Raw genomic sequence first — 27,906 nt, forward strand, 5'->3', positions numbered from 1 at the left:
AGAGGAAGGTCAGGTGGTCTTGTATTCCCATCTCTTTCAGAATTTTCCACAGTTTATTGTGACCCACACAGTCAAAGGCTTTGGTATAGTCAATAAAGCAGAAGTAGATGTTTTTCTGGAACTCTTGCTTTTTCAATGATCCAGCAGATGTTGGTAATTTGATCTCTGGTTCCTCTGCCTTTTCTAAAACCAGCTTGAACATCTGGAAGTTCACAGTTCACATATTGCTGAAGCCTGGCTTGGAGAATTTTGAACATTACTTAACTAGTATATGAGATGAGTGCAATTGTGTGGTAGTTTGAGCATTCTTTGACATTGCCTTTCTTTGAGATTGGAATGAGAACTGACATTTTCCAGTCTTGTGGCCACTGCTGAGTTTTCCAAATTTGCTGGCATATTGAGTGCAGCACTTTCACAGGTCATCTTTTAGGATTTGAAATAGCTCAACTGGAATTCCATCAGTTTTAGGTGCTTAAAAATATATAAATAGAGTAATGTGAAAGTGAAAGTCATTCAGTCGTGTCCGACTCTTTGCGACCCCATGGACTTCTCCAGACCAGAATACCGGAGTGGGTAGCCTTTCCCTTCTCCAGGGAATCTCCCCAACCCATGGATTGAACCCAGGTCTCCTGCTTTGCAGGTAGATTCTTTACCAGATGAGCCACAAAGGAAGCCCAAGCATACTGGTTAAAAAGAGTAATACACACAAATGGTTTAAAAAATCCAGCTGTACAAAATATATGCAGTAAAAAAGTCCCCAAACCAATCCAGCTTCATCCCAGAGGCAGTCACTGATAATTTTTTGCATTTCCTTTCAGAATTTTTCTTTATGTAAACATACAGCTATCTATTTCTTTTTTATTCAACTGGTGACATATGATACACACTGTCCAGGGCTTTGTTCTGTCCATCAAATGACGTATCTTAGAGCTCCTTCTATAGCAGAACATATTAGTCTCTACTTTCCTTTTTTAAAAAGGTGGCAGGCTTTGCCATTGCATGGGTACACTTTCATGTGTTTAATCAGATTCCTACTAAATGGACACTTAGGTTATTTCTAATCTTTTATTTGAAAAATACTACAGTGGTCATGATTTCACTTAGATCTTTGTGTTCATAAGTGAGACTACCTTTTGGATTTATTTTAGCAGCTGTTTATAGGACCATGTGAAGATCCTGGTCCCCTTTGATGACATGTCCAGCCTTGGCAGAATTTTGAGGCATACATTTGAGCTGAGAGGTTGTACAGTATGAGCATAGAAGGAGACAAACAGAGCCCAGAGGCTGTCTGATCTGTTAGTGGATGTGGGAATTCATGAGGTGTGAGAAAAAGAGGAGGCACAAATCCATGCAATTCTGAGACAATGAAGGAAATTCTGTAGTTCTTCTGTCTGCAGGGGCCCGGGCCTTATTAGGTCTAGCAGCCTCTCCAACCTCACTGAGGGAGGTAGCTGCTTTTCTTTTCAGGGGGGCATTTTCATAGGTAGGTATTTCAGGAGACTTAAGGTCATTCTGTTGCAGTGGTGGCACAACCTGTGAGCCAAAAGACACACAAGGATATGGTTAATAAAGCCTGGAAGGTACCAATTTTCTCAGCCTTGTGCTGGGAGGAGAGAGGAAGGTGAGGCCAGGCTATGATTGGTCCATGCTATAGAAGTAAGGTCATATGGATTGGCCTAGGGATGGAGCAATCATTCAAGCTGATGATAAGCATTTATGGAAAATCTCCTAATGGTAAGCACTATGTGCCAGGCTCTCTGGAAGGGAGATTTAGGACAGTTTTGTGCAACAAGTTGAGGGGGTTCATAAATGACAATAAAAGGCCTTGCTCTCAAGAAGCTACAGTTTAGGATCCCAATCTTCACCCTAGCGAGAGAAACATTTATAAAGATAATTCAAGTTTTAGAGGTTGGGTTCCATAGTAATAGTCCAAACCATTAGACCTTCATGTTCCAAGGGTTCTGGGAATCCCTTGTTTGTGAGTGTTCAGGAACGGCTCAAAAGAGCAGATGAGACATAAGCTGAGGCAGAGGGAAGGTCTGTTGTTCTTTAGTCACGAAGTCGTGTCCATTCTTTTGCCACCCCATGGGCTATAGCCCGCCTGGCTCCTCTGTTCATGGGATTTTCCAGGCAAGAATATTGGAGTGGGTTGCCATTTCCTCCTCCAGGGAATCTTCCCAATCAAGGGATCATACCTGAGTCTCCTGCATTGTAGGTGAATTCTTTATCACTGAGCCACCTGGGAAGCCCAGAGAGGAGGTCAGGTACCAGCAATAGCTTGGGAATAGCACAACCTTCTTTGAGATATCATGCAGATACAAGTGTTAGAAAATAATAACTAAAGAAGGCTTGAGGATTTCCTGATCAAGTGGGAAATAGTGGCTTTAGGAAACCCAGACTAGGATTCCTTAAAATTCTGAAGGTAAAGAATAAATTTGATCTGGAGGTTGGCTCAGGAAATGCATTGATTTTTCACTTATATTGTGGGTGAGGGTGCTTTTAGGGACCTTAAGTTCCTAGAGTGGTGTAGGAGTCATTCAGGACTGACCAGACAAAGGGGGTCTCATGACCTGTCTGAAACTTGGAGCAGGGACTGATGTTCATGACTTTAAGATTGACTAGGATTGATGCAAACACAAAGGGCCAGGCCCAAGCAGCTTTGGGAATGGTGAATAATAGATTTGGGTTCAAGGCCAAAGATAAAGTTCTTAGCTGGTTAAGCATTAGGCCATGCTCTAGAAATCAGGACATGAGGCAGAAGATGGTTGAATCAAACTATATAGTTGCACAAGTGTTTACCAAGAAAATTCTATCAGTCTTTTTAAGGTCTAGTCCAAATTATTTTTTCCATGAAGTCGTTCCTTTCTACCTCTGTGTAGTGCTATCTACCATTTCCAATGTATGAAAAACCCTTGGAAACTGCATACATAATATGTAGTCATGTGGAGTAATTTTTCTCCCCATCCAAGTTACTAAATCACTCCAACTCTCCTACATTAAAGATAGATAATATAACAAGTCTTAAAAGTCAAGGCTAGTGCCTTAAACATATCTGAATCCCCAGAGCACTCAGCCCAGTTCTGGGCAAACAAAAGGTATTCAATAAATATCTACTATTTGATTCATCAGCTATGGAGAAGGAGCATAACTGAAAAACTTTGAGAGCTAAAAAAAAAAAAAATCTTATTTGAACATTTTACAGGGAGGGAATTCTTGGGGGGGGGTTAAAGCAAAAGTATGAATGGGCCCAATATTTTCAGGAAAATGAAAGTGGAACAGACAGCCAGATTCAGATCAAAGTTAATCGTTTAAGAGTTTTCGGATTAATTAAAAACTCTGGTTTCCTAACCACTAGCTCTGTGTACTTAGGCAAACTTAGTTTCCTCAATCTCAGCTTCCCTGGCTATAAAATTTGCACAATAGCACACTTACAGAGATATTAAAAGGATCAGATGAGACTATGTTTGTCAATGTTTTATAAACTATAAAAGTTCATATAAACTTATGATTAATGGGAATTTCCATGCTTAGTGCTCAGTCACTCAGTCGTGTCTGACTCTGTGCGACCTCAAGGACAGTAGCCCCCCAGGCTCCTCTGTCCATGGGATTCTCCAGACAAGAATGCTGGAGTGGGTTGCCATTTCCTTCTCCATTTCTATGCTTAAGGGATCTTTTAACACTATAAAGAGACCAATGTGCTGTAATTAATAGCACATTTTCCAAAAAATCTTGACATTATACTGTTGGTTATATTCCAATTGTTTTGGAAAGTTTCTCCATTTTGATGGATGAGAGATAGATTTAGAAACATATATGGACCATATAGTGTTTGTGTTTAGAGACTCATTTTCGTCAGTGTTAAGACCAAGCAATATAAGATTATTAAATTACTTAGAAATGTTCAGCTTTTGGCTGCACAGATGTAAATCAGGAATAATTGTTTCTAAGGACCAAGGAGTGTGTCAGGGGGTGTACAGTGGGTGGAGCTTAAGTTCCTCTCTTTCAGTTAAAATGGTCTGGGTCTTGCTTTATGGACCTCAGGATACAGAGGAAATTGTTCTCACCATCTGAGGTTTCTGTATAGAGTAGTAGAGCGTGGCTGAATCCTCTTTCTTCTGAGGAACTGGAGTCTTTCCCTGTAACAGATCAATGCCAGACTGTCCATAATCACCCAAAAAGTTTTCCAGAGGTTCACCCTCAGTCCTTGAGGTGAAGGAACACCTCACCAGGTTCTGATTTCACACAGAGGGTAGCACTGCCTTAGTGCAGTGGAGACAGCACCTCTGTTTTCCCACCACCTTCCTTATTTATGGCAGAAGATTGGGAGCTGAGGGATGGGTTCCTTTGCTTTGAGGGTCCCTGAGGTTGGTAAACATGGATAGAATCACAATTCTCTACCCATGCACCACTGTGCCTGTCCCCAAATTTGGAGGGATTAGCCTTCCAGGATATTGGATGGTGCTCGAAGGGAAGGGCGAGGGAAGGTGTACTGATCAAAAGAGCTCACCTGCAAATTAAGGAATACGTGTGTGTACACCGTTTCCCCTTCAATGACAAGCGCTGGTGCCATATCATCTGGAGTGACGAGATCATACTCTGCTTGGCCCTCAGAGTCTGAGTCAAGTCCGGCTTCTTCCTGAGTGACTGAGTCACACACCCGGTCTCTTCCATTGATGGGCTGGTGCATCCCTGTCCTCCCCTCATCCTCCTCAGTCGCCCCATTGCTGTCAGAGCTGCTGTCGGAGGCGTGCCTGGCAGTCTTAGGGAGAGTGTCCAGCTTCTCATACCCTTGTGAAAGCATGGAGTATGGTGTGTGGCCAGCAGTGGGCTCTGGGACACATTGTTCAGGGTTGGTAAAGGATGTACCAGCAGCCCCCTCTCTCTTGCTTTGTGTAAGGATTCAGGCTGCTCTGACTCTTACCCTAGATGAGGCCTAGAGAGCTGGAGGAGAAGGAAGGTGTTTTCCTGTCTTCCCTCATGGGGCTCCATTCCCCTTCCCCTCCCCCTTCCTCCTCTCTTTCAAGCACTCACTTATTCATTCATTTGATAAACATTGATTGAGTGTGACATGTGATGGGCTTAGCATCTCTCAGTGAGCAAAACTGGTCTTGTTGAATAAAGTAAACTAGGTATTCTGGGGAAACATAAAGGTGAATTAGACCTGGTGTTGAAGGAGTACACTGTCTAGCTGGGAGTCAGATACATACATAAATCAAATTATGTCAGGCCAGATCTGACAATGTCACAGGAAAACGAGGAGGAAAGTGCATGAGTGAGAGGACATAGTCTCCAGTTCAGAAGCAGAGAAGAGCTTATGAAAGGATGGAATTAAGGTGGGCCTTCACAATGGGATTTCGATGAGTGAAAGTGGATTCTTGGCAGAGAGAACAGCATGATTAAAGGCAGGTATGAAACTTGAGGCACCCTCTCTTTTGGGAAAGGATGATATTTAAAATATTTAGCAATCACCTGGTTTGGGCATAGGACAATCAGAATGTGTGGCTGCTTTAAACAACTGGGTGGACCTCTACTGCCTTTGGAGCATATCAATCAACCCATTTGATCTACATGTAGAATAATAATGGTTTACATTTTTTAGGTGCCAATTGTGGTGTCAGGCACTGTTCTAAAAACAATGCTTGTCATGAATAAATTCATCAACCTGCATAAAACCCTGTTAAGCATAGATAATAACTATCCTTATTTATGTTTCACAGGTTAAGAAATGGAGCACTTTAAGGTTGAATATTTGCCCAAGTTTAAGTGGGAGAGCCAGGATTTGAATGCAAGTAGTCTGCTCCTGATGTTCTTACCTGATACTCAGTACTACCCCCTATGACTTTTACATAGGAAAAAAGTAGACTAAAGGTAACCTGGCCCAATATTGAGTGATAATAGTACTTATCTACCTGGGAAGAACATGTAAAGAACATGTCTGCCAATGCAAGAGACACAAGACATGCAGGTTCGATCCCTGGGTCAGGAAGATCCCCTGGAGAAGGAAATGTCAAGCCAGTCCAGTATTCTTGCCTGGAGAATCCCATGGACAGAGGAAGCCTGGTGGGCTTCTGTGTCCACGGGGTCACAAAGAGTCGGACATGTCTGAGCCTCCCTGCTCCGACACACAGAGTTATCTCCTATTGAGTGTATACTGTGGACTCCCTGTTGTCCCTTGCAGTCCTCACAGCAATGCTGAGAGGTTGGTGCCCTCATTTTGCAAAGTAAGGAAACTAAGGTTTAGAGACTGAAATGCCCAAGATCACTACAAAGGAGGAGAGCTAAGATTGAAACACAGGATTATCTGACCTCAGATCTTATACACCTGGGAGTTCCCTGGTGGTCCAGTGGTTAAGAATCTGTCTTCCAACTGAGGGATGCAGGTTGGATCCCTGATCGGGAAACTAAGATCCCACAGGCCACAGGGCAACTAAGCCTGTGCATTGCAACTCCTGAGCCCATGCTCCTCAACTAGAGAGCCTGCATACCACAAATCACAAAGCCCACATGCTCTGGAGCTTTTGTCACAGCTAGAAAGCAGCCTGTGTGCCACAAAGAAGATCCAGCGTCTGCAACTAAGACTGGACGCAGCCAAAAATAAATACATAAATAAATATTAAAGAATTTACATACATGACCACTAGGTTATCTTGCCTTTTGAGTAACAGACAAAGACCACAAGGAGCCATGATGTTTATAGAATAGTCATAATTGGGCTTTGCAAAGTGGGATCAGAAGGGCTAAAAAAGGAGAAAATCTGGAGAGAGAATGGCTAGTTAGGAAACTATTATAGTATTTTAGAGAGGAAGTTACAAGGAATGGGAATGTCTGTTAATAAAGACTTGTTACGGTATATCTGTAGAATGGAATAAATGAGAGTCAGTCTTAATCTACAATTAAGTTAAAAAAGCAGACTCAGAAAAATGTAATAGATTACTCTCGCATGTGTGATCAAAGGAAAACTGTATAGCTTGTAAATGCATGAAAATGCTCTCAAAGGATGTAGACATACACATATCTTAACAATGGAGGTCTTTTCAGGGAAATACCTGGGCATTGGAAGGAGGGGATTATTTTTAATTTATACCATGTGAATATTTGACTTTTCAATGAAAAAAAAAAGAACCTATTCAATAAAACAAAAAATTGGTGACAGTATGAACTCAGGCAGTGGCAGAGTCTTTAGAGAAAAGGAAGCTGAAGAGATAGTGGAGAAATGAAAGAAGCAGGACTTGGGCACTGGGGAGAGGTGCTGTGGGAGGCAGGGGTCCATGGATGACAGTGGCATCCCCAGTACTTTTTCACTCTTCCTCTTGTGCCCAGGATGCCACAGAAGGAGACTTCAGGCTAGCGGAGACCAGGGTCTGTCCTGCCAGCTCTAAGGAGAAAGCTGGGGGGAATCTCCAAAGTCCAGTTTTATTTCCATTTCTTGCCTCTTTTTTTCTTGGTTACACTTTCCTATCAGAAAAGGCTACAATGTTAGACACTGAGCCCCTGGCTCCCCCCAACAGGCCCTCTTCCTATTCTACCTCCCTGGTTCATCCCCTCCATGAGAGGTGACACGGGATTTTTTAAAGAAGGGTTTGACTGAGTGGTCAGGGTTTGGGGATTCCTTAGAACTCCAGAGTTCCAGAGTTCAAGGTGGCAATTTAGAACATCGAGATTCTGGAGTGGGACAGTAGGGTGCAGGCATCTCAGCTCTCCATCCCAAGGCTCAGCAGAACAGCTCCACTTTTACATGCATTGTATTTTTGGGGTGTTGCATAATATTTTGTTTGAAGAAAGCATTCCTTAGCTTTTTCAAAAACCTGAAAACCACTGCTTCAGTAATACTCTTGGCTACTAGGTAACTAGAAAGTCTTATGAATTTCAGTAATACTCTTGGGTACTAGGTAACTAGAAAGTCTTATGAATTTTAATTTCAATGAAGTGTTAATTTTGCTTCTGTCACAGATTTGCTATTGCATTTGGTCTTTGTATCTCCATTCTTGGAGTGGAGCCAATAACTTCATCCTCATCATGGGGCACACTGCAGTAATGACAGTCAATGCTGAGGAATACTAGAGATCCCAGAGGACAGACTACTTCTCTTAGCTCTGGTTACCATCTTTCAGGAGTCCAGCCTCCTTGTGTCTTTTGTTCCCCAAATCACCTTCCTTTAACACGTTGCTTCTCAAACTTTAACAGTCTTGTGACTCACCTACAGATCTTATTATAACAGATTCATGTTCAGTATTATGTGGTGGTGCTCAAGATTTGCATTTCTAACAAGCTCCTGGGGATACTCATGTTGCTGGTCACACATGCAGATCACACTCTGAGTAGCCATGCTCTGGAGCTTTTGTGTGGCCTGGGACCCCATAGCCTGTGTCATTGGTGACACATTACCTGGTGTGTCAACTGAGGTCTCAGCTTGACTGGAACTGAAAGCTGGGGCTGAACCTAGGAAACCAAGTTAGAGAAGGAGTGTCAATAGGGCTGTGAGAGGAGAGAGTCTCTGATTTTGTGAAAGTCAGAGGAGAGGGAGAGAGATTTCTGAAGATGTAGACAGGGAAAAGGCTTTTGGGAGGAGGGTGAACCCTGATGTGAGTACAAGCCCACAGGAAGGGATGGCCAGAGTCTAGGGTCATTTTCAGCTGAGGAGAATGCTCTGCAGCCTTCTGCCATCTCTCTGGAAGGAAGAGCTATAATCCTTCTGTGGTAGCCACTTATCTGTTTGGTTTGGTGACTCACAGTAATTCTTCCAGGGACCTTGTGTTTTAACCAATCTGTTCTTCCTGGAAACTACTCCATCTCTCTTCAATATTCCAGAAAGAGCTGCCAATCCCAAAAGTTCATCCTATTGCCCACAGTGATTAGTCCAAGCAATAGTCACATGACTTAAGTGGAGCCAATCAGGTTTCTAAGGTTCTGCAAACTGGAGTTGGTGGGGAAACATCTTTCTCCCCCTCCTGGTGTCTGAACTACTAGTACCTGTGCGCCTGGAGCTGCTAGCTGCTCTGTTTTGGTACATTTTACCCACCCTGCCCTTCAGTTGGCTGAGGAAAGAGAGTTAAGCTGGCTCAAAGGGAAAAATAGGGATGAAAGATGGAGTACTCTAGTGACTTTTGAGTCTCTGGTGATGTTTGTCTCTAGGCCAGCTCTTCCCTTCCTTCCCCAAAGACTGACATATGAGCCCTCAGATAACAACTCACTCCCCTTACGCTTCTCCTCACCCTTTTTTGTCTAAGCTAGTTTGAGCTGGGTTTCAATTATTTGCAACTAAAGAGTCCCCACTGACACCCCTCCCTGATCACTCTGAGAAGAAATGAGGTCTTGAGAGAGAAGGGGTAGGAGGGGATTATAAGAGGACAAGGACGTCTCCAAAGGTTCCAAGGAAATGGCCTAGTACTGGCAGATGTCCCTGATCTCAGAAACTCACATCGTCTTTGTTGCTGCCAAAAGCACCAGCCAGAAATCCCAAAGCCCAGAAGGATGAAAAGAACCACCAGGGAGAGCCCGATCCAAAACTCTGTGCTTCTTTCAGGTCCTGTGAAGAGGAAACGGGGGGGGGTATTAGTATAAGTAATAACAAGAGAGTTAGGGCAAACTGTGGACAGAACAGAATGGGCATCCTACCTGCCTCTTAAAATCCCACACTATTGCAGAAAATATTCCTTTTCATTCATTCGTTCTACAGCTATGTATTGAGCAGTCATCCTCTAAGCAAGAAATTATAGCAGTAAGGCAGGCGCCACCCCTGAGGGAGAGGTTTATCTTGCCCAGTGACACAGAGAACCGGAGCTGGGACTTGAATGCAGGCTGCCAGACTCTAAAACACCCTCATCCGTCACACCACTGCCCTTCTCTAAAAACGGCATAAGGAGAGTTCTAGGTAGGTAGTTCTAGGTCCAGATTACTATTGATCAGGGCTCTAAACCCATTTGCCGGTCACAGCCTGACTCAGCATTTTCACACCCTGGGTGACCTTCCCTTCCCCCCCCCCACTTCTCCCTAGGGAAGAGCAGAGCACAGAATGTTGAATCTCAATTCTGCTTTTGCTGTGTGATCTTGGTTAGTATGACTGAGGAATTAAACTATTTAATTTCAATTAATTAAAATTTAAATTTAAAAATAGTTACTCAATTCCTAATTGAAAAACTGTTAAGTATATTTGGAACAAGTTGGATATAAGTATATTTTTTCAATGGCAAATTTTATTAAATTTGAATTCAGATCAAGTACTTCCCATGAGAATTTAGCATCTTCATTGAGATGTGCCATAAGGGTAAAGTACATCCTGGATTTCAAAAGCTTCATACAAACTGAAATGCAAATTATGTCATGAATTAATTATTTGTATTGATTACATGTTGAAGGATGATATTTTGGATATGTTGGGTAAAATAAAATATATGATTAAAATTAATTTTACCTTTGCTTTTGCCTTTTCCATATGACTTAAAAATTTAAATTACCTATGTGACTTCTGTTATGTTTCTATTGGCATGTGCTGCTCTAAAGACTCTCACTCCGCTTGCTGCACTTCATAAAGAACCACTCGGAAGGAAAACTCTTGGGTCCAAGGACCCAAGGCTCTGAGGTCTGGCTGAACAGAGATGGGGAGCAACCTGGACAGAGGTCCCTAGAAAGAAACTGCTGGGAGCTGTTGCTGACAGGGTTGCTGGCTGTGCAGGTGAAGTTGGGGTGTTTTTCTCCACTTCTCCAGGAGATGCTGAGGTGAGCTCCCCCTTGGGAAATGACAGCTCCTTTAGGCAGAGGGGTCCATCCATATGTTACATTGTGTCCACTGTCCTCCACTGAGCATGTCAGGCTGACTTTGCAGATGCCATCCTTTGTGAGCCTGAGGCTCCTCGTGACTTTTGGCTTCTTCAGCCTCTCTGTGTGAAGAGAAAGGCAGACCAGATGTGGAGTCAGGCCTGCCCACTGGGCAGGGACCATTCAAAATATATTCATAAAATTGTGTGTTGACACTGCCTTAGGGCTGGGAAGGTTCACCTGGCCTTTCCTTTGGTTGCTATGAAATCTCAGCTTACCACTTGATGCTCAGATATGTGAAATAGAGGAGTTAATGAAAGGTGAAAAAACATACTGCATCATTCTATATTGTATATCGTGAAGAACAAGCAAACCAATTAGTGCAGATAAGCACAATGCTTCCACCTGCCCTGAGACCCTCCAAGGCTTACATTCTGAGGTCCCATCATCTAATTTGTTTACTTACACAAGATAAGGAACACAGAAAGGAGAGCAGAGCACTGTTGCAGAGTAAGTACTTAATAAATACTAGCAATTTTAAAAGCAACATATGGCTGGCACCCTTTGTTCCCAGTTTCTTGTTCCTTTTACTTGGTTTTCTTCCTGGTTCTTTGATATTTGAGTCACAGTAGGCAACAATAGATGTGAACTAGCTGACTTACATATTTTAACAGGTTCATGGATTGTGACTCTTTTCCCAAGTACTGAGACACCAACATGCCCAGGCAGGAAATAGGTCGACCATGTCTGAATGGCACAGGTGAAGGAGCTGGCAAATATAAATTATACAGTGTCCTAGCCAAGCTCCAGTGAAGCCCAAGGTGGAGGAGGGATACTATGAGTTCTGCACCCCACACTTAGGGAAAGTGAGTACCCTTCCAAGATCTTGAAGCTCACAGGATATTAAAGACTTTGTCCACAGTCTTCTATGATTTTATCCCAGCCAGCCTTGCCTTTATACAAAATTGCAATGTTCTATAAAAATACATGTTGGAGAGTTCCTGGTCCTACCCAATAATCAATGCAGGAGGACAGGGCAAGTACCGAAAGTTGCTTGGTTGAGGCTTAACTGGAAACCTAGAAGAAGGGGGCTCTGAGCAGGGAGATTTTGCCCATCTGCTGGTTGTATTGTCCTCCTGTGAACTGACTGGTGTGAACTGAGTAGTCGTCCTAGTGGTCTGAGGCATTTTGTAGGAGGAGGGAGGTGGGATAGGAAACAAAGAGAGAAATCTTTCAGGAAAGGAATCTAATGATGGGTGCTCAACTCAGAAACTCACGGTAAATGCGCAGATTGATGTGCTTCACACTGGCAAGTCTGGCATTTGAGCACATGTAGGCATGGTAGACGCCAGTGTGCTCCATCTTCAGCTGGACAATCTTTAGAGAGTAGTCTTGGCTCGAGACCCACACTGTGTTCTGATCCGGATCCTTGAACTCAATGAGCTGATTGGCTGTTGCTTCTTCTCTCCACTCTTGGCTGATAATAGACGTGTTAAACATCCAGACAACATTGTCTATGTGCTGACTGTCCAGGAGTGCCAGGGACAGGGTGATTGGCTCCCCAAGGACCCCCAGCACCATATCCCCCATTGGTCCTCCTCGGGAGGCTCCTAGATCTGTAGTCAGAGATGAGATATTGCAATTTCAGCCACTGGTCCTGACCCTTTGACCCTTAGCCTGCCTGAAGGGACTGAAGTCCCAGAGACCCTCCTGCCCAGGATCCCTTCCCTGCTTTTCTGATGAGGCATACCTACTGCTTTCACATGTCATGCCAAGTAAGCACCTGGCTCTGCCTAGTGCATACCCAGGCCTCTCCTGCCTCTCTGCCCTTTTGAGGACACCCTAGGAGACATGCCTACCCCAGCAAAAAGCAATGTAGATTTCTGCATCCATACTTTCTTTCCCTCTCTCTGAAGACTCTTAGGGTTTCACAGTGCCCTGGGAGTGCTGTTCCTGTGGGAAGTTTTCTTTCTTTTTTACTTAGTTTCCCACAAATGTTGAGTGCCTTTCCTCTGTGCGCTTACCTAGTACCCTCTACAGGTGTTATCACTGTGACTCAACATGACAATAGTCTGAATACTCTCTCTCCCCCACCAGTCTGTGAATTCCTTAAAGACAGAGCCAGTATCCATACCTGAACATCCAGCATCTGCCTGACCCATGAAAGGCACTCATGAATCTTTGGTAAATATTAATAAATAAATGAATTGAGCTAGCCTCAGACTCTAGAGAGCTGGAAGCTCTGCCTCTATAATTTGAGTTGCCCTTGCCTTTTGGTCGAAATTTGGTATCCATTTTGCTTTCAGACTTTCTTCCTGGTCCTCTCCTTCCCTTTTGTTCCATCTCCTCTGTTTACAGTGTGTGTGTGCATGTGTGTGTGTGTAAGTTCACTTACTTTTTTTTTGGAATAGGCAATATATAAAACTGAAATTGCAAAGATACAAAAGGGATGCATACACACACAAAGAAACAAGCTCTTTTGCCCCTAGCAACCTAATTTTTCTCCTTAGGAATTATTGTTCTTGGGTGGAATTAGTGTTATGAATTTCTTGTTGATCTTTTCAGAGATATTCTTGTTATAGACACATGTATGATAGCATATTATACATATAGTCCTGAAGCTTTAAATTTTTTAAATAATATATTTTGGAAATTGTTATATATTAGTATATATTAAGTTGATTATTTCTGTTTCTCTTAACTGCATAGAGTTCCATTTCCTTAATATACACAGAGCTCCCTACAAATCAGTAAAGAAGTTCAAACGATATGATAGAAAAATTAAGCCAAAGGCTTAATTTTGTCCCCCCGCCAAATGCATATGTTGAAGTCTTAACCCCCAGTACCTCGGAGTGTGATTGAATATAGGACTGTATTTGGAAACAAAGGTAATTAATTTAAAATCAGGTCATTCGGATGGTCCCTAGTCCAACATGACTGATCTCCTAAAAAAAAAGTTGCAGGATATAAAATTAACACACAGAAATCCCTTGCATTCCTATACACTAACAATGAGAAAACAGAAAGAGAAATTAAGGAAACAATTCCATTCACCATTGCAACGAAAAGAATAGAATACTTAGGAATATATCTACCTAAAGAAACAAAAGACCTATATATAGAAAACTATAAAACACTGATGAAAGAAATCAAAGAGGACACAAACAGATGGAGAAATATACCCTGTCATGGATTGGAAGAATCAATGTAGTGAAAATGAGTATACTACCCAAAGCAATCTATAGATTTAGTGCAGTTACTATCAAGCTACCAATGGTATTTTTCAGAGGGCTAGCACAAATAATTTTACAATTTGTAAGGAAATACAAAAAACCTCAAATAGCTAAAGCAATCTTGAGAAAGAAGAATGTAACTGGAGGAATCAACCTGCATGACTTCAGGCTCTACTACAAAGCCACAGTCATCAAGACAGTATGGTCCTGGCACAAAGTCAGAAATATAGATCAATGGAACAAAATAGAAAGCCCAGAGATAAATGCACACACCTATGGACACCTTATGTTTGACAAAGGAGGCAAGAATATACAATGGGGAAAAAACAAACTCTTTAACAAGTGGTGCTGTGAAAACTGGTCAACCACTTGTAAAAGAATGAAACTAAAACACTTTCTAACACCATACACAAAAATAAACTCAAAGTGGAATAAAGATCTAAATGTAAGACCAGAAACTATAAAACTCCGAGGAAAACATAGGCAAAACATTCTCTGACATAAATCGCAGCAGGATCCTCTATGACCCACATCCCAGAATAATGGAAATAAAAGCAAAAATAAACAAATTGGACCTAATTAAACTTAAAAGCTTTTGCACAATGAAGGAAACTATAAGCAAGGTTTAAAGACAGCCTTCAGAATGGGAGAAAATAATAGCAAACCAAGTAACTGACAAAGAATTAATCTCAAAAATATACAAACAACTCCTGCTGCTCAACTCCAGAAAAATAAATGACCCAATCAAAAAATGGGCCAGAGACCTAAATAGACATTTCTCCAAAGAAGACATACAGATGGCTAATAAACACATGAAAAGATGCTCAACATCACTCATTATCAGAGAAATGCAAATCTAAACCATAATGAGGTACCATTTCACACCAGTCAGAATGGCTGCTATCCCAAAGTCTACAAGCAATAAATGCTAGAGGGTGTGTGGAGAAAAAGGAACCCTCTTACACTGTTGGTGGGAATACAAACTAGTACAGCCACTATGGAGAACAGTGTGGAGGTTCCTTAAAAAACTGGAAATATAACTGCCATACAACCCAGCAATCCCACTGCTGGGCATACACACTGAGGAAACCAGAATTGAAAGAGACTTGTGTACCCCAATGTTCATCACAGCACTGTTTACAATAACCAGGACATGGAAGCCACCTAGATGTCCATCAGCAGACAAATGGATAAGAAAGCTGTGGTACATATACACAATGGGATATTACTCAGCCATTAAAAAGAATGCATTTGAATCAGTTCTAATGAGGTGGATGAAACTGGAGCCTATTATACAGAGCAAAGTAAGTCAGAAAGAAAAACACCAATACAGTATACTAACACATATATATGGAATTTAGAAAGATAGTAACGAAGACCCTATAAGCAAGACAGCAAAAGAGAGACAGATGTAAAGAACAGTCTTTTGGACTCCATGGGAGAAGGCGAGGGTAGGATGATTTGAGAGGGTAGCATTGAAATGTGTATATTATCATATGTGAAGTGGACTGCTGGTCCAGGTTCGATGTACTGGGATGACCCAGAGGGATGGGATGGGGAGGGAGGTGGGAGGAGGGTTCTGGATGGGGAACACATGTGGGCCTGTGGCTGATTCATGTCAATGTTTGGCAAAAACCACTACAATATTGTAAAGTTATTAGCCTCCAATTAAAATAAATAAATTAATTAAAATTAAAAAAATAAAAAAGGAGACTGAGATAAAGACAACACAGACAGAGACAACCATCTGAGGACATAGGGAAAGAAGGTGGCTGTATGCAAGCCAAGGAAATAGGCCTCAGAAGAAACCAAGCCTGCTGACATCTTAACTAGCCTTCTGACTTGTGAAAAAAAAACAAACAAACTTTTCTTGTTTAAGTCACTCAGTCTGTGCTGTTTTGTTATGACAGCCCTAGCAAACCAATACAGACTTTTGTACCAGACCTGGGGTGCTACTGTGACAAATTCCCAAAAATGTTGAAGTGACTTTGGAACTGGTTAATGGATAGAAGCTGGAAGAGTTTTAATATGCATGTGAGAAAAAGCCTAGATTGTCTTCAAGAGACTGTTCATAAAAATAGGGATGTTAAAGGTGATTCTGGTAAGAGCTTAAAAGGAAAGAAGACAGCTGTAGAGAAAGCCTCTATTATCTCAGAGATAGACATATTATCATTAACATAACATTGGTAGAAATATAAACATTACTGGTGTTCCTGATAAGGTATTAGTTGAAAATGAAGAACATGTTATTGGAGGAAAAGTGATACTTACTATAAAGCAGCAAAGAACTTAGACAAATTGTGTTCTACTTTTAAACGTTTAAGTGATGAACTTATTGTTCAGTTAAGGAGATCTCCAAGCAAAGTGCTGAGGCCACTACTTGTTTTCTCCTTTTGTGCTGTGCTTAGTCGCTCAGTTGAGCCCGATTCTTTGCAACCCCATGGACCATAGGCTGCCAGGCTCCTCTGTTTGTGGAATTCTTCACGCAAGAATACTGGAGTGGGTTGCCATGCCCTCCTCCAGGGGATGTTCCCAACCCAGGGATTGAACCCAGGTCTCCTGCATTGCAGGTGGATTCTTTACCAACTGAACTACCCCAGAAGTCTGTTTTCTCCTTTTGCTAGTAGTAAAATGTCAGAAAGGAAAGATAAATTGAGGAAGGAATTGTTAAACAAGAAGAAACCAGAATTTGAAGATTTGGAAAAGTCTCAGCCTATCTATATTGCTAAAAAATGAGAATTTGTGTCTGGAGAAAACACTGAGAGTATGGATAGACAATGGTGTGATTGATGGATCCAATCAACTATCTAAGTAGAAATTCTGCCAGCTTGGACTAAACAGACACAGATGGTACTAAATGAAGGAAGGCTATCAGATTTGGGGGATTTTCAAGAATAAGCCAGTAGAGATATCCAGCTGAGATCATCCCTTATCCTTCAGGAAAAGGGAAGAATGACCCCATGGGAAGTTCAGAGGTTAATGGGTCTGCCACTGGCATCATGGGCCTAAAGGATGTAGGCCCAGGGCATGTTGCTAGGGGTGGTTCTTGAACCTTAAAAAGATGTAGCACTCAGTCATTTAAAAAAAAGAAATAATTCCATTTATAGCAACATGAATGGGCCTAGAGATTGTTGAACTGAGAGAAGTAAGTCAAACAGAGAAAGATATCATATGATATTGCTTATACATGGAATCTTAAAAATAAACTTATCTGTAAAACAGAAATAGAGTTACAGATGTAAAAAATAAACTGGTTACCAGAGAGGGAGAAGGATAAATTAGGAGATTGGTATTGACTTATACACAGTACTACATATAAAACAGATTAACTAATAGGGACCTACTGTATAGCACAGGAAACTACTGTATAGTTCCCTGTGTATAGCACAGGAAACTACTGTATAGTTCCCTGTGTATAGCACAGGGATTCTACTTATTTTCTGTAATGGCCTATATTGCAAAAGAATCTAAGAAAGAGTGGATATACATACATGTATAACAGATTTACTATGCTGTACATCTGAAACTAACACTACATTGTAAATCAACTATACCCCAATAAAATATTTTTAAAAAATCTAATGGAATTTGCCTTAATAGGGTTAGACTTGCTTGGGATCTGTGACCCCTTTCTTCTTTCCAATTTCTCCCTTTTGGAATGTAAATGTCTATCGTGTCCCTGTGCCAACATGAAAGCAGGTAACTTGTCTGGTTTCACAGGTCCATAACTGGAGAGGAATTTTGCCTCACATCTCACATACATTTGATTTAGATGATATCTAGATAAGATTTTGAATTTGATGATGGAATGAGTTAAGACTTTGGGGGCTGTTGAGAAGAGGTGAATGTATTTCATGACAAAGACAAGCGTTTTGGGGGACCAGAGACCACAGTGCTATCTTTATTTTTATTCAGTGGGCCGAATGAAAGTTCCTATGTTGAAGTCATAATCCCTAGTGCCTCAGAATGTGGCTGTATTTGGAGACAGAGACTTTAAAGAGATAATTAAGTTAAAGTGGGGTTGTAATGTGGGCCTTAATCCAGTATGACTGGTGTCCTTGTAAAGAGAGGAGACTAAGACAGTGCAGACAGAGGGACCACCATGTGAGGACATGCCAAAGTGCTGGCCATCTGCAAGCCAAGCAGTGAGGCTCAGAAGAAATCAAGCTTGCTGACACCTTGATCTCGGGCTTCAACCCTCCAGAACTGTGAGAAAATGAATTCCAGTTGTTTAAGTGACCCAGTCTGTGATATTTTGTTATGGGAACTCTAACAAGATGGATAAAGTATATTAACAGAGAGAGACTCTAAATGGCTCTTAACCATATTTTGGTTGTTTTTCACTCTTGACATCTGTATTTATGGAATTGGGTGAGAATGGCCAATATCATTGCTCTCTTCATCTTAGATAAATTCCTGAAAAGGAAAAAAGACTGCTTTTAAAAATAAAAGGTCAAAGCTCACACATGCTCTTTAGAACTCATCATAGATATATAAGATGAATCTCTCATTGATGTCTTTAGATCCCTTTTGGTTTATCCGGGCTTTGTATGAACCAGCATCTTTCAGAGTCAGATTGTTAATAAACAAATAGTTGTTTTCTGGGATGTTTATTCGCCCTTGGTAGCTTTTGTCTAACCAAAAAATCTGTCCACTTGGGAGTGCTAAAGCAAAAGCTTCTTTGGGACCACTCCAGGTGATGTGCTCAACTTCTGCATCCACTGAAATGTTCAGGGAGAGAATCACTGAACCCCCTACAATGCCTTTCACCACTGTTGGGGATGAGTGCTTTTCAGAGGCTCCTTGCCCTGCAGAGACAAAAGAGGGACTTGGAGAAGCAGCTGGGATCCTCTAGCCAGCATTCATTCATTTGTTCGTTTATTCATGCATGCAGTCATTCATTCATTGTAAAAACACATGTTGATAATAAATGCTAGATGTTGAGAAATGAGATGATATTTTGGCCGTCCTCCTTCTAGGTCCATTGCTTAGCAAAGTTATTCATTCACTCACCTGACATTTTCTCTCATGAATGTAGCTACAATAATCAGTACAAAAGACTTTATAGGCTTCCATTCCACAAGGAAGTGAGAATAGTGATTTTGGATGAATTTCTGAATTTCCCTGAGAATGAGTTTACTCATCTATAAGCTAGAAATGTCCCACCTGTACCATCTTCTTCCAGAAATGTGTTAGAGATGAAATAAAACCAGGTTGCTATAAATCATAAAGGACTAATAAAGTAATAAAGCAGCACCTTTTAAAAAACAAGATGTATTGATGGATGACTAAACCAGTGGATAGATGAATAGGTGTGTGATATAGCAAGAAAAGTAAAACCCCAATGGGAGAACTGAGATGGTAGGTATCTGAGTGTTCACTGCAAAATTCTTTCCAGTTTTCTATATGTTTGAGAGTTTTCATAATAAAATATTGGGAACAAAAAAAATCTTTTCACCTTTCACCTTACCTTTTCCTCAATGTCCAGGGAATCTCTACTTAAATTTGGCAAGGCCAGGAAAATCTGGTCTATCCTTAGGAAAAAGACTTGGGGTTGGGAATAGTAGGTAGCATTGATTAAGCACCTAATTTCCTCTTCTCAGGAAAGACTCAGGTCACGGATAACCATTGTTTCCAAGGCTTCCAGAGGCCTGACGTTTGGCTACAGCAGCTTATTTCCTTGGAGAGGCCTTGTGCATTCTGCTGGGTGACTCCAGCTTGGATTCTCAGATTCCAGGTTTCTACAGCTCTCAAGAGTGCTCTGCAAACCCTAGACTAAAGCAGATGGGTTCAGGACTCAGGCTGTTCCCACCAGGAATTTTGGGTAGAAAAATATGTAGAGAGGGGGCAGTCCTTAGATGGCAGAGGAATAGGATGGGGAGACCACTTTCTCCCCCACAAATTCATCAAAAGAACATTTGAATGCTGAGTAAATTCCACAAAACAACTTCTGAATGCCGGAAGAAAACATCAGGGACCCAGAAAAGTAGCCCGTTGTCTTTGTTAAGGAGTCAGGAAAAAATATAAAAGATAAAAAGAGAAACAAAAGAGGTAGGCATGGAGCTCCATCCTGGGAAGGGAGTCTTAAAAAAGAGAGACGTTTCCAAACACCAAGAAACACTCTCACTGCCAAGCCTGTGACGAGCCTTGGAACCACAGAGGGCAACATAACCGGGAGGAAAAATAAATAAAAAATTAAAACCCACAGATTACGTGCCCAACGGTAACTCCCCCAGCAGAGAAGCAGCACAGACGCCTGCACCTGCCACTAGCAAGCGGGGGCTGGGCAGGGAGGCGCGGGCTGCATTGCTTAGAGTAAGGACTGGGCCTGAATGCCCTGAGGGTAATCAGAGCGAACTAACTTGGGCTAGCAAACCAGACTGTGGGATAGCTACCAGGGGAAAAGCCCTAACCTAAGACACCACCAGGCCCGCTCACAGAACAAAGGACTGAACAGAGCTAGCCGGCTGCAGACCATCCCCCTCCGGTGACAGGCAGCCAGAGCCAGAAGGGGGCAATCACGGCCCCAGAAAGGCATTATTTACCAAACTGCAAGCAGGCTTCTTTGCTAACCAAGACTTCGTGGGATTCTGGATGGTCAACATCCGCCTGAGAAGGTGCGCCAGGTGTACACCCAGAAAACCAAGTGGCAGGGATGGAGGAGGCAATAAATCGCAGCAACCGCACTCGCCATACACCTGGTCACCTGAGCTGCTCGGACTTGGAAAGGGCACAAAACGCAGGCCCAACTGAGTCTGCACCTCTGAGGAGTACCCCAGTACCTGAACCTGAGTGGCTTAGACCTGAGAGTTGCATGCAGCCCAGGGCTGGCCTTAGACAGTTCCCGGCAGAGCAACCTAGAGCCTAAGCCTAAGCGGTAGTGGGGGCAAACCCAGTGTGGCCGAGACACTGCGAGCACATGCCAATGTTATTTGTTTGAAGCGTCCCTCCCTCCCCACAGCAAGACTGAACAAATGAGCCTAAAAAAAGTGTCCACCACCGCCCCCTTGTGTCAGGGTAGAAATTAGACACTGAAGAGACCAGCAAACAGAAGAAGCTAAAACAGAGGGAACCACCTTGGAAGTGACAGATGCAATAGATTAAAATTCTGTAGTTAAAACAAACAAACAAACAAACAAACACCCTGTAGTTAGTACCAACTACATAGGAAGGGCCCTATAGATGTTGAGAAATATAAGCTGGTTCAAGGAACTATCCAAAAATAAACTGACCCCACACTGCCCACAACAACACCAGAGAAAGTCCTACATATATTTTTACTATCATTCTTTAATATTTTTTATTTTTTAATTTTAAGTCCTCTATAATAACAACCCACTCCAATACTCTTGCCTGGAGAATCCCATGGAGGGAGGAGCCTGGTAGGCTACAGTCCATGGGGTCACAAAGAGTCAGACACGACTGAGCGACTTCACTTTCTTTCACTTTATTATTGCTTTAATTTTCACTTTTATAACCGACTATTACTTTGCATAAAAAAGAGAGAGAGACCCTATTTTTAAAAGTAAACTTCATATATATATATTTTTATAATTTTTGTGACTTTTTTTCTCTAATATTGTATTTTTGAAAATCCAACCTCTTCTCTAGATTTGTAATCTTTGCTTTTTGGTATTTGTTATCAATTTTGTACCTTTAAGAACCCAATCTTCAGTACCCGTTTTTAGTTGGGAGCGAGATTACTGGCTTGACTGCTCTCTCCTCCTTTGGACTCTCCTTTTTCTCCACCAGGTCCCCTCTATCTCCTCCCTCCCCCTTCTCTTCTCTACCCAAATCTGTGAATCTCTTTGTGTGTTCTGGGGTGTGGAGAACACTTAGGTAACTGGTAACTAGCTAGATCTGTCTCTCTCCTTTTGATTCCCCTCTTTATCTTCCTGGCCACCTCTGTCTCCTTCCTCCCTCTTCTCTTCTCTGTGTAACTTCGTGAACATCTCTGAGCAGTCCAGACTGTAGAGCGCACATTAGGAAGTGATTACTGGCTAGCTTGCTCTCTCCTCTTTTTATTCCACCCCATCTCATTAGGATTACCTCTAACTCCCTCCTCCCTCTTCTCTTCTCCATGTAACTCTGTGAAGCTCTCTGATGTCCCTCACTGTGGAGAAACTTTTCATCTTCAGCCTAGATGTTTTATCAGCAGTGCTGTATAGATGGAGAAGTCTTGAGGCTACAGTAAAAATAAGACTGAAAACCAGAAGCAGGAGGCTTAAGTCCAAATCCTGAGAACACCAGAGAACTCCTGACTCCAGGGAACACTAATCAACAGGAGCTCATCAAATGCCTCCATACCTACACTGAAACCAAGCACCACCCAAGGGCCAACAAGTTCCAGAGCAAGACATACCATGCAAATTCTCCAGCAACACAGGAACATAGCCCTGAGCTTCAGTATACAGGCTGCCCAAAGTCATTCCAAACCCACTGACATCTTATAACTCATTACTGGACACTTCATTGCACTCCAGAGAGAAGAAATCCAGCTCCACCCACCAGAACATCAAAATAAGCTTTCCTAACCAGGAAACCTTCACAAGCCACCCGTACAACCCCACCCACAGCGAGGAAACTCCACAATAAAGAGAACTCCACAAACTGCCAGAATACAGAAAGGCCACCCCAAACATAGCAATATAACCAAGATGAAGAGACAGAGGAATACCCAGCAGGTAAAGGAACAGGAGAAATGCCCACCAAATCAAACAAAAGAGGAAGAGATAGGGAATCTACCTGAGAAAGAATTCCAAATAATGATAGTGAAAATGATCCAAAATCTTGAACACAAAACGGAATCACAGATAAATAGCCTGGAGACAAGGATTGAGAAGATGCAAGAAAGATTTAACAAGGACCTAGAAGAAATAAAAAGGAGTCAATATATAATGAATAATGCAATCAATGAGATCAAAAACACTCTGGAGGGAACAAATAGTAGAATAATGGAGGCAGAAAATAGGATTAGTGATGTAGAAGATAGAATGGTAGAAATAAATGAAGCAGAGAGGAAAAAAGAAAAATGAATTAAAAGAAATGAGGACAATCTCAGAGACCTCCAGGACAATATGAAACACAACAACATTCAAATCATAGGAGTCCCAGAAGAAGAAGACAAAAAGAAAGACCACAAGAAAATCCTTGAGGAGATAATAGTTGAAAACTTCCCTAAAATGGGGAAGGAAATAATCACCCAAGTCCAAGAAACCCAGAGAGTCCCAAACAGGATAAACCCAAGGCAAAACACCTCAAGACACATATTAATCAAATTAACAAAGATCAAACACAAAGAACAAATATTAAAAGCAGCAAGGGAAAAAAAACAATAACACACAAGGGGATTCCCATAAGGATAACAGCTGATCTTTCAATAGAAACTCTTCAGGCCAGAGGGGAATGTCAGGACATACTTAAAGTGATGAAAGAAAATAACCTACAGCCCAGATTACTGTACCCAGCAAGCATCTCATTCAAATATGAAGGAGAAATCAAAAGCTTTACAGACAAGCAAAAGCTGAGAGAATTCAGCACCACCAAACTAGCTCTCCAACAAATGCTAAAGTATCTTCTCTAGACAGGAAACACAAAAAGGGTGTATAAACTCGAATAAAGTACAAAACAATAAAGTAAATGGCAACAGGATCATACTTATCAATAATTACCATAAACGTAAATGGGTTGAATGCCCCAACCAAAAGACAAAAACTGGCTGAATGGATACAAAAACAAGACCCCTATATATGTTGTCTATAAGAGACCCACCTCAAAACATGGGACACATACAGACTGAAAGTGAGGGGCTGGAAAAAGATATTCCATGCAAATAGAGACCAAAAGAAAGTAGGAGTAGCAATACTCATATCTGATAAAATAGACTTTAAAACAAAGGCTGTGAAAAGAGACAAAGAAGAACACTACATAATGATCAAAGGATCAATCCAAGAAGATATAGCAATTATAAATATATATGCACCCAACATAGGAGCACCACAATATGTAAGACAAATGCTAACAAGTATGAAAGTGGAAATTAACAACAACACAATAACAGTGGGAGACTTTAATACCCCACTCACACCTATGAATAGATCAACTAAACAGAAAATTAACAAGGAAACACAAACTTTAAATGATACAATAGACCAGTTAGACCTAATTAATATCTATAGGACATTTCACCCCAAAACAATGAATTTCACCTTTTCCTCAAGTGCACATGGAACCTTCTCCAGGATAGATCATATCCTGGGCCATAAATCAAGCCTTGGTAAACTTTAAAAAATGGAAATCATTCCAAGCATCTTTTCTGACCACAATGCAGTAAGATTAGATGTCAGTTACAGGAGAAAAAGTACTAAAAATTCCAACATATGGAGGATGAACAACACGCTGCTGAATGACCAGCAAATCACAAAAGAAATAAAAAAAGAAGTCAAAATATGCATAGAAATGAATGAAAATGAAAGCAAAATGACCCAAAACCTGTGGGACACTGTAAAAGCAGTGCTAAGGGAAGGTTCATAGCAATACAGGCATACCTCAAGAAATAAGAAAAAAGTCAAATAAATAACCTAACTCTACACTTAAAGCAACTAGAAAAGGAAGAGATAAAGAATCCCAGGGTTAGTAGAATGGAAGAAATCTTTAAAATTGGGGCAGAAATAAATGCAAAAGAAACAAAAGAGACTATAACAAAAAAATCAACAAAGCTAAAAGCTGGTTCTTTGAGGAGATAAATAAGATCAACAAACCATTAGCCAGACTCATCAAGAAACAAAGGAGGAAAAATCAAATCAGTAAAATTAGGAATGAAAATGGAGAGATCACAACAGACAACACAGAAATACAAAGGATCATAAGAGACTACTATCAGCAATTATATGCCAATAAAATGGACAACTTGGAAGAAATGGACAAATTCTTAGAAAAGTACAACTTTCCAAAACTGAACCAGGAAGAAATAGAAAATCTTAACAGACGCATCACAAGCACAGAAATCAAAACTGTAATCAGAAATCTTCCAGCAAACAAAAGCCCAGGTCCAGGCGGCTTCACAGCTGAATTTTACCAAAAATTTAGAGAAGAGCTAACACCTATCCTACTCAAACTCTCCCAGAAAATTGCAGAAGAAGGTAAACTTTCAAACTCATTCTGAGGCTACCATCACCGTAATATCCAAACCCGACAAAGATGCCACAAGAAAAGAAAACTACAGGCCAATGTCACTGATGAACATAGATGCAAAAATCCTTAACAAAATTCTAGCAATCAGAATCCAACAACACATTAAAAAGATCACACATCATGACCAAGTGGGCTTTATCTTGGGATGCAAGTATTCTGAAGAATACTATTTGTGGATATTGAAATATCCAGAAACCAATCAATGTAATACACCACAGTAACAAACAGAAATAAAAGCCATATGATTATCTCAATAGATGTAGAGAAGGCCTTTGACAGAATTCAACATCCATTTATGATAAAAACTCTCCAGAAAGCAGGAATAGAAGGAACATACATCAACATCAATTCAGTTCAGTCGCTCAGTCGTGTCCGACTGTTTGCGACTTCATGAATCGCAGCACGCCAGGCCTCCCTGTCCATCATCATCTCTCAGAGTTCACTCAGACTCACGTCCATTGAGTCTGTGATGCCATCCAGCCATCTCATCCTGGGTCGTCCCCTTCTCCTCCTGCCCCCAATCCCTCCCAGCATCACAGTCTTTTCCAATGAGTCAACACTTCGCATGAGGTAGCCGAAGTACTGGAGTTTCAGCTTTAGCATCATTCCTTCCAAAGAAATCCCAGGGTTGATCTCCTTCAGAATGGACTGGTTGGATCTCCTTGCAGTCCAAGGGACCCTCAAGACTCTTCTCCAACACCACGGTTCAAAAGCATCAATTCTTCAGCACTCAGCCTTCTTCACAGTCCAACTCTCACATCCATACATGACCACAGGAAAAACCATAGCCTTGACTAGACGGACCTTAGTCAGCAAAGTAATGTCTCTGCTTTTGAATATACTATCTAGGTTGGTCATAACTTTTCTTCCAAGGAGTAAGCGTCTTTTAATTTCATGGCTACAATCACCATCTGCAGTGAGTTTGGAGACCCCAAAAATAAAGTCTGACACTGTTTCCACTGTTTCCCCATCTATTTCCCATGAAATGATGTGACTGGATGCCGTGATCTTAGTTTTCTGAATTTTGAGCTTTAAGCCAACTTTTTCGCTCTCCTCTTTCACTTTCATCAAGAGGCTTTTTAGCTCCTCTTCACTTTCTGCCATAAGGGTGGTGTCATCTGCATATCTGAGGTTATTGATATTTCTCCCGGCAATCTTGATTCCAGCTTGTGCTTCTTCCAGGCCAGCGTTTCTCATGATGTACTCTGCACAGAAGTTCAATAAGCAGGGTGACAATATACAGCCTTGATGCACTCCTTTTCCTATTTGGAACCAGTCTGTTGTTCCATGTCCAGTTCTAACTGTTGTTTCCTGGCCTGCATGCAGATTTCTCAAGAGGCAGGTTAGGTGGTCTGGTATTCCCATCTCTTTCAGAATTTTCCACAGTTTATTGGGATCCACACAGTCAAAGACTTTAGCATAGTCAATAAAGCAGAAATAGATTGTTTTTCTGGAACTCTCTTGCTTTTTCCATGATCCAGCGGATGTTGCCACTTTGATCTCTGGTTCCTCTGCCTTTTCTAAAACCAGCTTGAACATCAGGAAATTCACGGTTCACATATTGCTGAAGCCTGGCTTGGAAAATTTTGAGCATTACTTTACTAGCATGTGAGATGAGTACAACTGTGCGGTAACTTGAGCATTCTTTGGCATTTCTTTTCTTTGGAATTGGAATGAAAACTGACCATTTCCAGGCCTGTGGCCACTGCTGAGTTTTCCAAATTTGCTGGCATATTGAGTGCAGCACCTTCACAGCATCATCTTTCAGGATTTGAAACAGCTCATTTGGAATTCCATCACCTCCACTAGCTTTGTTCGTAGTGATGCTTTCTAAGGCCCACTTGACTTCATTTTCCAAGATGTCTGGCTCTAGATGAGTGATCACATCATCATGATTATCTGGGTCGTGAAGATCCTCTTTGTACAGTTTTTCCGTATATTCTTGACACCTCTTCTTAATATCTTCTGCTTCTGTTAGGTCCATACCATTTCTGTCCTTTATCGAGCCCATCTTTGCATGAAATTTTCCCTTGATATCTCTAATTTTCTTGAAAAGATATCTAGTCTTTCCCATTCTGTTGTTTTCCTCTATTTCTTTGCATTGATCGCTGAAGAAGGCTTTCTTATCTCTTCTTGCTATTCTTTGGAACTCTGCATTCAGATGCTTATATCTTTCCTTTTCTCCTTTGCTTTTTGCCTCTCTTCTTTTCACAGCTATTTGTAAGGCCTCCCCAGACAACCATTTTGCTTTTTTGCATTTCTTTTCCATGGGGATGGTCTTGATCCCTGTCTCCTGTACAATGTCATGAACCTCTGTCCATAGTTCATCAGGCACTCTATCTATCAGATCTAGGCCCTTAAATCTATTTCTCACTTCCACTGTATAATCATAAGGGATTTGATTTAGGTCATACCTGAATGGTCTAGTGGTTTTCCCTACTTTCTTGAATTTAAGTCTGAATTTGGTAATAAGGAGTTCATGATCCAAGCCACAGTCAGCTCCTGGTCTTGTTTTTGTTGACTGTATAGAGCTTCTCCACTTCGGCTGCATAGAATATAATCTATCTGATTTTGGTGTTGACCATCTGGTGATGTCCATGTGTAGAGTCTTCTCCTGTGTTGTTGGAAGAGGGTGTTTGCTATGACCAGTGCATTTTCTTGGCAAAACTCTATTAGTCTTTGCCCTGCTTCATTCCGTATTCCAAGGCCAAATTTGCCTGTTACT

General features: G+C 41.5%; 1 protein-coding gene across 1 annotated transcript in view; it reads right to left on the reverse strand.

Annotated features, from left to right (window-relative positions):
* Positions 1-625: 625 nt before the first annotated feature.
* The window catches only part of LOC120855422, a 74,536-nt gene continuing 47,255 nt past the window's right edge, over positions 626-27,906 (reverse strand). The window contains exons 9-15 of the mRNA XM_040229893.1: positions 12,033-12,381; positions 10,608-10,877; positions 9,419-9,526; positions 8,386-8,439; positions 4,508-4,788; positions 4,065-4,136; positions 626-1,533 (exon numbers count right to left, since the gene is read on the reverse strand). Coding sequence (XP_040085827.1) covers positions 1,297-1,533; positions 4,065-4,136; positions 4,508-4,788; positions 8,386-8,439; positions 9,419-9,526; positions 10,608-10,877; positions 12,033-12,381 — 1,371 coding nt within the window. The 3' untranslated portion in view covers positions 626-1,296. The remainder of the gene's footprint in view (positions 1,534-4,064; positions 4,137-4,507; positions 4,789-8,385; positions 8,440-9,418; positions 9,527-10,607; positions 10,878-12,032; positions 12,382-27,906) is intronic.

Source organism: Oryx dammah, unplaced genomic scaffold (assembly GCF_014754425.2).
Source record: "Oryx dammah isolate SB20612 unplaced genomic scaffold, SCBI_Odam_1.1 HiC_scaffold_28, whole genome shotgun sequence".
NCBI classification, from domain to species: domain Eukaryota; kingdom Metazoa; phylum Chordata; class Mammalia; order Artiodactyla; family Bovidae; genus Oryx; species Oryx dammah.